The 10,007-nt window shown below is 43.2% G+C and overlaps 1 protein-coding gene across 1 annotated transcript in view; it reads left to right on the top strand.

Moving 5' to 3' along the window:
• Positions 1 to 10,007, top strand: part of insra (insulin receptor a) — a 40,434-nt gene that overhangs the window by 21,290 nt on the left and 9,137 nt on the right. Inside the window, exons 3-9 of the mRNA XM_008334552.3 lie at positions 1,171 to 1,507; positions 4,046 to 4,185; positions 4,397 to 4,541; positions 4,803 to 5,014; positions 7,213 to 7,339; positions 8,023 to 8,276; positions 9,557 to 9,724. Coding sequence (XP_008332774.1) covers positions 1,171 to 1,507; positions 4,046 to 4,185; positions 4,397 to 4,541; positions 4,803 to 5,014; positions 7,213 to 7,339; positions 8,023 to 8,276; positions 9,557 to 9,724 — 1,383 coding nt within the window. The remainder of the gene's footprint in view (positions 1 to 1,170; positions 1,508 to 4,045; positions 4,186 to 4,396; positions 4,542 to 4,802; positions 5,015 to 7,212; positions 7,340 to 8,022; positions 8,277 to 9,556; positions 9,725 to 10,007) is intronic.

The raw sequence follows: 10,007 nt of genomic DNA, 5'->3' as shown, positions 1-10,007 counted from the left end.
AAAAGTGGTGTTTTTTCTTTTTTTCTCCCCCCGCGCACCCCCCCCCCCCCCCCCCCCCCCGCCATTCTCGTGTTGCTGCTTCCCTCTCCGACATACACTCCAACTGCCTCAGAAGCTTACTTCCATCAATGCGAGAGGCCATGTTGTTTTGTTCACTTAAGCTGACCTCATGACATTAATGAAGGCAAGCTGTTGTGGACAAAAGCTCACTCAGTCGTGCCTAACAACAGAGACCTGCTAAGAATATCACTTTCCTCAGATTCTTTGTTTCTCATAATTCAAAATGTGACTCAGAGACATTCGTTCAGTCACATAAAAACACACCAACGCTGCAAACTTTGGACCCGTATTCTCCCGTGCTGCTGCTGGACTGTCTTAACCTGGTTCTCCTGAAAGAGAAATAATCTCATCAAGAACGTCAGTCTGTGTGATGTACGTCTAATAAGGTCTCTGTCTATCACAGTCCGCTGAGGCAGCATGTACACACACTGTGGTTTATCCTCCTTTGTGCGGGCACACACACACAAACACACACACCTGTCAATCCTATAAGCACCTTGTGTAACGTGTTTATTTACGGACAGATGCACATGCACACATATGCATGAACAGCTAACCTGAAGACCAGGTTGTTGCATGTTTACATCCCAGTCACACTGGTGCCACTGGTGTAATTCTGTCTGTAAATGTATCTTTCTGGGTTTTATTTTCCTGGAGGCTCATCTATGGCCTGAGCACATATGCAGGGGAAGAGGCTTAAATATTCTCAGCTACTGATGTTAAAAAATTAACATGTTGTAATTCCTCAATTATATCTCCCTCCCCCCGTTCTCCTAGCTTATAACTAGAGTATATAGGGAAACCTTTTCTTCAAAAATTTGACCAGTTAGAACCGGCCACTAATTTGCATCCATTCATCTTTGACAGCTTCAGTCTTTACAGTGAGCTTGAGTCGATCTCAGCGGTGTTTGAAATGTGAGAAGAAGATGAACATACTTTGAGATAACCCGTTGACACACCTATGCAAAAAATAAATAAATATATTTATATGTACAGGATTAGACTTGTTACAGTGGATTTTAACCGGTTATTAAACTGTAAGATTTCCCATGATGCACTTTCATCTCCTAACTTGAGTCCTGTCGTTGTGTTTTCCTCCTCCACCTGCAGTGTGCCCTGTCCAGTGCAAACACCGAGCCTGCACAAAGGATGACCAGTGTTGCCATGAGCAGTGTCTGGGTGGCTGCCTGAAGCCCGACTCAGCCGGTCACTGCGTGGCCTGTCGTGGACTCCAACACGAGGGCACCTGTGTGGATCGCTGCCCAGAAACCCACTTAACCTTCAAAGGCTGGCGTTGTGTCTCCTTTGCTTTCTGCCAAGAGCTCCACAACCAGTGTAAGAGAGAGAAGGAGCACTCCAAGAAGGCCGACTGCCAGGAGTATGTAATCCACAACGGAGCCTGCATGCCCGAGTGTCCCTCAGGGTACACCATCGTCAACTCCTCCACGTAAGTGCACTCCGGTGTCCCCTCGAGGACTCTTTACGCTACGAGAGAATAACCTTTGGTCAGTGTGCTTTGAGGAATCCTTTTGATGCGCAAGAAAGGAGTGCAGGAGAACAGGCACACACACTTTAATCTGTGTGTGTGTGTGTGTGTATAAGTGGGTGTTTGTGTGTCAGTGGGAGCGCTGAGTCAAACGAGTGCAGCCCAGCAGGGAGGCTGACACATCTGTGTCGCTGCTCTGCTGATCCTCTCTGGCTGCTGCCGGACACGTGTGCTGTGGTTCACAGCCTTCCCTCTGCTCTGGTCACAGCACCGATGTACCATCTGCACGTCGTGTTGACACGTACATACGTCCCCGGTTGTTGTGTCTGTGGAGACAGCCCTGACCTGCCTTTGACCTCCGTCTCTTTGAAGCCCTGTTGATTACTGTGGGTGTGTCTGCAGGCACCAAAACTCCACAACGCCCGACCACAGCTGGAGCTTTCGAAACCTGTTGTCTTTTGTTACAGCGCGGTCAGTGGACCGGCCTGCGGCTGACCATCAGAGCAGTCAGCGGCTCGACTCCCTGTGGGTGGCTGCTAAAAGAGATTAAGGCAGTGTCTGGCAGTGACAGCAGCTCAGACCGAGCGACAACAGTGATGACAGTGAAGGGTGGTCGTGTTGCTGCTGCCGCTGCTGTCGCCCTGTTTGTGCTTGAGAAATATATATTGAAATCATACAGAATACAGAAAAATATATATATAAATATGTGTATATGTGTATGTGTATACATTTATATATATATATATAAACATATGTTTGTGTTTGTATGTATTCCTGTATGATCAATTGACTGACAGTAAAACAGGCAGGGTTGTTATCTGATCTCCAGCTGCTCAATCTTGTCAATTATTCTCTCACAGATTCAGTCAGGGGGCGCCACTGCACTTGTGATGACCTGTGGGCAGAGGTTTAAATCCTAAAGCTCCTGCTGACCCCGGTCAACCCTCTGCTTCTTTACTTTTACCCCCATATGGTTCACCCTGTTGGTCATCAGTCTTCTTCACTCACTGTCTTAATGCTAAGCTAAAGGAAATGAAAGTGTAGCAGATGAAAAAGTGGTCTATATCCCTCTTTTATTTCCTTAACATATTGCCAAACAAACTACCACGCTCAAAAACAGCCTTCTGTTGAGAAAGACATGTTTGGTATTTTATTCAAAATAGTATTTTATTTTTTATTTTATGTTTGTTTATGTTAATATTGAAATAATGTTTTATTATTTTTACAAGGACCTTTTTTTCACCTTGTCAACATGAAGAGGTTTCTGCAGAATATTGTTGAAAATTGTTGAAGTAATCCTTGGAAATAGGTCTCCAAGCCTCTTGCAGAACACCCCAAAGCTTTTCTTCAGATGTGGATGGGTTTTGTGACCTTTGCCGTCAGGTTGATCCCAAAAAGATTTGACGATATTGCGAGCCAGGACCTGTTGTTCACCCTAAAAGGATCTACTCATCACTGCTCATCATTTCACTATTCCTCTTTTTCAAAATGAGCAGTGGTGTTGAGAATGTGTGTGTATTTGTGCAGACTTTCTGGGGAAGGGACACTACTGTTGGTCCCCATGGAGTAAGGGGGGGTTTTTATAGGTTAAAGATTGGTTTGGAGATTACAATTTCTAACTTTACCTCAGGCTTGGTCTTAGTTCTTTTTTGAGAGGTGGTACTTTTCATGAGAACGTTACGTAAGGCTGGTCCTGAATCAGCTGTTTATCGTTCACACTCATTTTGTACAAACAGAAGAACTCAGGGAGAAATGAGAACGTTTTGATATCTACTGTATCTGTCTGTTTAAGAGCTTGTTTACATCAGCTCTAATTCTTTCTGTAGATCACATGACGACTTGTTTGTAAAAGGTGTCACTCATCCTGTAGTTGTGTAACCTGAGACACAAGTCTGCAGTTCCCTTTTAGCCCCGTGGGGCCTCTGAGCACCTTCAGCGATTTGACTCACTTTACTGTGAAATGCTGTAGTAGAGAGTTGCTGCTCTAAAACCCACAGATGGAGCTGGTGCAACTTCCTATTTGACTGTTAAATCAGCTGACATGTTTCAGGAGCCAAAACAGTCTAAAAATAACCTATGTTTTTTTTTAATTAAACATGCATCTGTTATAATAATATAACGATGCTAATGTCACTTCTGTATCAGTTTCAAATCTGTTGACCTACACCTGCAGTGTGTTTGTGCTGCAGTTTCCAAATTTAACAAAAATACGGAGTTACTGGGAGCACATCGCATCCCAGGTGGGGCAGGCGACGGAAAGGAGAGACAAAAATGCAACACAGAGCAACTCCCCTGCTGTCTTAGAAAAGATGTGCTTGGTGGTTTACACGATCCAGGGTTTAAGGTCTGTTTTTCAGGGAACAGTTTCCGTCTTACGCCTGTTTGACACAGTAAAAAGTGTCGGCGTCTTCATGTCAGACTCCGTCCTGTCGTAGAGTGTACGTTTGCGTTACTTTTTTGTTACAGTTTTGTTCTTCATCGTTGTTTTCTTCCCAACAGGCTCAACTGCACTCCTTGTGCAGGTCTGTGTCCAAAAGTGTGTATGGGTCAGAAAACCGTGGACTCTGTCAACGCAGCTCAGGCTCTGAGAGGCTGCACGGTTCTCAACGGGAGCATGGTCATCAACCTGCGTGGAGGAAGTGAGTATTTATAGTAGTACTGGAATACTTTGTTAGAGAAATGATAACAGAAACATAAATACCAGCAGGAAATGAAACACATCATTGTAAGATACCTAATCATATAAAAAAAATACACACTATTATTTATGAGTTAGAACGTATGACTAGTGCTAATTTTTATCCTTCAAAATGCAGTCTCCTCACAGAGTTGTGTTTGTTGTTGCCGTAGACAACATCGCAGCAGAACTGGAGGCCAGCCTGGGTCAGCTGGAGGAGATCACTGGCTACCTGACAGTGAGACGCTCCTACGCCCTCATGTCTCTCTCCTTTTTCCGAAAACTCCGTGTTATTCGTGGGGAGGAACAGGAAGTCGGGTGAGAACACGTTTTCTGAGTGCATCTCATCCTCGCTCTCTCCGAGCCTCCTCCTGTAATTATGAGTTAAAAGTGGACAGCCTGACCTTTACCAAATATCCAACTGTGGGCCATGTTTTTGGTCAGACTATTTTTCTTTTTTTTTCAAAATTATACCAAGTTCTATTTAGATCAATTGGTAAACCATTGTTGCATGATTGACAGTGTTTTTACGGTAAAGACGTTACATTCATGTGGTCCCGCCCCTTCGTTCTCTTCCAGGAATTACTCGTTTTATGCCCTGGACAATCAGAATTTGCGACAGCTGTGGGACTGGTCCAAACACAAGCTGACCATCCTGCAGGGACGCATATTTTTCCACTACAACTCTAAACTGTGCATGTCTGAGATCCGCAAGATGGAGGAGGTCACGGGAACCAAAGACAGACAGCAGAAGGGCGACATCACGAAGATCAACGGAGACCAGGCCTCATGTAAGGACCTTTTCTCTACAGCCATTGTTGTCGCGGTAGCTATGGCAACATATGATAGTCGACCTAAGAACAGGCACAAACATAATCAAAGCCATTGTTATGGTGGTCATTTCCTGTGGTTTTGTGTAAGCAGATGTCTTCCTGCAGACCTTTCACTGATATAGTTAGGCAGGAACAACCAACAGAACATAGCACGTCCAGAAATGGGATGACGGATTTGTACTGTTTACTGTATGTTGGAGGTCAACCAGGGCTCATGTCCTGTCCTGACAAATATTGATACAAGTAACTGATTATCACATATATACAACAATGGATTTGTTTTGTGGTGGGGGGCTCAGTTGTGCAATAGCTTTTCAAAAGGTTTTACCAAACAATCACTTGATAACATATTTATACTCAATTTATAGACAGATTGTATTTTAAACAGTTGATGCAATACATAATTAAAAATGATGAAATATTTTTCATACTGTATATACACAAGCATTTGTCCAAAAACCCATGTTGTTTTACTCTGTGATACACACAACCAGTGTTGGTTCTGGACTTGTTCAGCAGCAGAGCAGCTGCAAAGATTCCCCACGATGATTGATTTCAACAGGCCCAGTGTTTCCAGGATTAATTTAAGGCAGCACTTGTTTTATTTCAGTCCAGTTTGTGTGTTGGAAGGGGTTTTTTTAATCCTTCCTCCTGCTTCTCCTTAAACACACTCTCATATCAGGACAAGCACTTAAAAAGAAACACACACACACACACACACACACACAGTGGTCCTGTGAGTTCTGTGATGCTTCACACTGACCTCTAACCCCTAAATCTTAACTCATACTTGTAAATAAATCAGTGTTTCTGCTGTTTCCTCGCCGCTGCTGTTCCTGTCGGTCTATTTCTGTCACCTGTTAATAAGGGATATTTATATTTGTCAGGATACACACACACACACACACAGAGAGAGAGAGAGAGAGAGAGAGAGAAAGATAGTGAGAGGATATTTGGAATTTTTGCTGATATTGTTGTTGAAGGAAGAAGTAAGTCAGAGTTCATTCATTTTGTTTTTCCTCGTCCTTCCTCTGATGAGGAGCTCACTGTCCGTCCCTAACTGCAGCTATTACCAAAATGAAGCCGACTTCAGCAGCAGAGATTAGCACCTAAACCTTATGAGGTGTTAAACTTATTGACTATTTATTATAAATAATAATAAAGACCCCCAGGTGTTGTTTATTGATCAACTGAGCGCTGCCCTGCAGGTTGAGCCACGTTCAGCTCGACTGTTGTCTGACCCTCATTATAATCACAACTCCAAAAATACCCTTTCATCCCGTAGATACAGTACCTGCAAAATGTCCCCACGGGGACAAAGTGTCCCCACAGCAATAGTAATTTTCCAAAAATAAATGTCTCCACTATAAAACTGAGGCTAATAAGCATCACCCCGTCCCCCCGTCCATCGTCCCTCGTCCCCGTCCCCGTACAGTATCAGCTGTAAATGCCTCTACCTCAGGTCAAACCACAGGCACTATTTTAATTATGTGACAGCAGTGGCTCATGATGACACTGTCAATTCCGGAGAGACATAAAAATACATTTGGTCCTTGCAAATATTTATAGTGTGTGTTTACAAAAATATAGAAACAGTAATATTTTTATCTTGAGACAGATTTACCACGTTAAACTGGGCTGAGACACACACACACACCTGTGTACTGTAGTCAACGGAGCATCATTGCATGAGCTTAAAAGAGAAACTAAAGTAAATGACTGTTGTGGTTGTTAGTGGTTTCTAAGCATGAGCAGATTTTACAGAAGTCACTGTCCAATAGAAATCGTGTTTTTGCTGGACTTGGATGGAGTGGACTGTTCAAACGACCCTCCTGTGACCATGATAATTGCAGTAGTGGCCTGTGGCCAGCAGGAGTCTGTGGCCCTGCTCTGTTTAGTGGTGAGATTATACTGTAGGCTTATGTAATTCTGTCGGAGCATACTGAGTGCAAAGGCAGATTATTACATGTCCAGAGTAAATATTTTTCCTGGCCTTATTGTATGTGTTTAATCAAAGCGTCTCCACCTGATCCTGTGGAGATAGAAGACGGCTCCACTGCAGCGTTTATCTCATTAAATCATCTGCAGCAGTCGCTCTCTTTATAACGTCTTCTGTTATTGATGTCTCCTTATCTTTGGCGTGTCTGTTTTCTCAGGCGAGAACCAGGCGTTGAAGTTTACCCTGGTCAGAACCATGAGCGATAAGATCATGGTAAAGTGGCAATCCTTCTGGCCCAAAGACTTCAGAGATCTGCTGGGATTCATGGTGCTCTACAAAGAGGCGTGAGTACTTTTCTCTCTCTCTCTTGTCATTTCTCCTCTGCCAGAAGAAATATGGGTTTCAGCTGTTAAAGCACATTATGGATGATATGATACTGAGTATCTGTGAGATACTGTCGTACGGAGTTGTTACTTGGTGTTATGTACTGTGTAGTGACTGTCGTGATTCTTTCTCCGACTCTTTGTGTGTGAACTTCTGAAAAGATTGTCGTTTTAAGTTGTTACTAATGGGGAAAACAGTTTTTAAATTTAGAGCACTACTAATGGGGAAAACAGTTTTTAAATTCAAAAGTCAAAGTCAAAGTCATAAAGTCAAAAAGTTCTGGTCCGAACCTAAGACATTTAAGGATACATACTCGACTTTAACCCAGTGTGTATTTATTTTGTATTTTTGTGGCCATTAAATTATTCAGACAGAAAACAAATAAATAAATAATAATTACTATTATTTGATTGGACTTGGTTAAAGATGGAGTAGGTAAATATTGCAACAGCATCAGGTTCTGTCTGGCCTTGTTTTTTTGTTTTTTTTTTCCTTTCTTGGACTGACCAGTTCAATAACACACTGATGAATTGCCCAAAAGCCTCAGACTGAAATTCAATATCCTCTCTCTGCTGAAATACAATTAGGGTCTGCATATCACAGACTTTTCATTTGGTTACTGTTGTGACGTTTTCTCTTACAGACCTGTTCAGAACGTAACTGAGTTTGATGGGCAAGACGCCTGTGGCTCCAACAGCTGGGTGATCGCAGACGTGGACCCTCCACCTCGAGTCGGGGACGGGGAAAAGGAGCAGACCGAACCGGGTTATCTGATCCTGCCGCTGAAGCCCTGGACACAGTACGCCATCATGGTAAAAACCCAGTTGTCTGCGTCAGATGAGCACGAAGTTCTGGGAGCCAAGAGTGAGATCATCTACGTCCGCACAGATGCCACCAGTAAGATGGCTTTTTATTTACGTTTACTTTTAACGAGACACAGTTCAACCAGGTTTAAGTTTGAAAATACCTTTTGTTCTTTATTGAGTCTGTGCTGTAGCAGGAACAGGTTTGAACACCGTCAGCATTTATTTAGATCCATATAGTTTATTTGCCCCCGAAAGGTCAATTGATTTGAAGTCATGAAGCTCTTCTATTAGACTAAAGATCACAATTACACTAATTTCTTGAAATAACAACTTTTCAACACGTTTTTCTGTTACTGCTTCTTTCTTCGTTTCCGCAGTGAAAAATCTCCTGTGAATAATTCCATCTTTTTCTGTTAGAGTTCATTTGACTCATTTTAAATCCTCTGGTCTTAACTATCATTACGTGGTGTGTGTGTGTGTGTGTGTGAAATGTCTGCTGCCAAAATGTCCTTGGCACAGGAACAATCAGGAGACAAACACACTGAGTGATCTGCTTGGGTTAGCACTAATCCACAGGGCGCCCCCTCATGTACAGTAAGGTGTCTACAGCAGGCTGAACTGCAGCCGTACCTGAAATAACTTTTTCTGCCCCAGAATGTCAGTGCACGCTGCCTCACACCAAGTGTGTCATGTCAGCTCGGGTCTGGTTGTGTCATTTACACAGTGATAAACAACAGTAAAATGTTCATTAACAGACAACATGAAAGCTGACGACACTAACTGCAGGCAGAGACACATCTCTCTGCTCCTGCTCCGTGTTGGCTGGCCGTGTCACGTGGGCGAAGCTGCCATTACAGAGAAGTCAACACGGGTGACATCCAGCCTGTCAATGCTGTTCAACCAGTTTGTGGCATCGACATGAAAACTGACACAACATATTTACACTCAACGAAACTTGAGTCACGTTGTGATTCAGGTCTCCGGCCCACGCACGTTCCTCCCTCCTCACATTGATTATCCCACTCATACTCAAAGGTCAGCATTAAACCTTTTAACGCAGTGATGCTGCTTGAACTGAGGTTTGAGAGTTAGAGATTCTCCTGAGGTGGAAACATCTCAGGTCCAGACGGTTTAACATTTGGATATATATTCAAACACTCAAAATCATAAACCAGGGAGTTTACTATACGGTGTTTGATACAACATCAAAGTCTCCTTTTATACAAGTACTACATTCCCATATCTTCTGCATACTATTGGCTAGTGTGCTCCTCAAAGATATTTTTAAATATCGACGCCCATCCTGCTTTACTTCACTTTTTCTCCTCCTTCCTCAACAACTTGTTTTCTCTTCCTGTGATGTCACCACAGAACCTTCAGTCCCACTGGAACCCAGTTCCTCGTCCAACTCTTCCTCCCAGATTATCCTGAAGTGGAAACCTCCCAATGACCCCAACGGCAACATCACTCACTACCTGGTCTTCTGCCAGCGTCAGCCTGAAGCCATTGAGCTCTACAAGTACGACTACTGTCAGAAGGGTGAGCCACGGTGTTTGTACTGTCCATATGTCAGCACCTGGTTTTGGTGTTGTTTTTTTTTTTTTTTTTGTGGTTTCTGGCTTTGTCTGTCAGTGACAGAGCAATAGAATCTGTCTCCAGATTTCCATTAGTAAAAGAGCTTATCTCACGCAGAAACTATTTACTACTTCAGGTTTCTCCAGTTTGATCACGGGACGTCTGGCTTCAGTCTGGCTTCAGTCAGTCTGACCTAAGAATTAATCTATTGCATCACCAGGAAAACAGGTCCTGATGTTACACTTTT

This window comes from Cynoglossus semilaevis, chromosome 20 (assembly GCF_000523025.1).
Source record: "Cynoglossus semilaevis isolate Cse_v1.0 chromosome 20, Cse_v1.0, whole genome shotgun sequence".
Taxonomy (NCBI): Eukaryota; Metazoa; Chordata; class Actinopteri; order Pleuronectiformes; family Cynoglossidae; genus Cynoglossus; species Cynoglossus semilaevis.
This window is presented reverse-complemented; position numbering and strand designations above follow the sequence as displayed.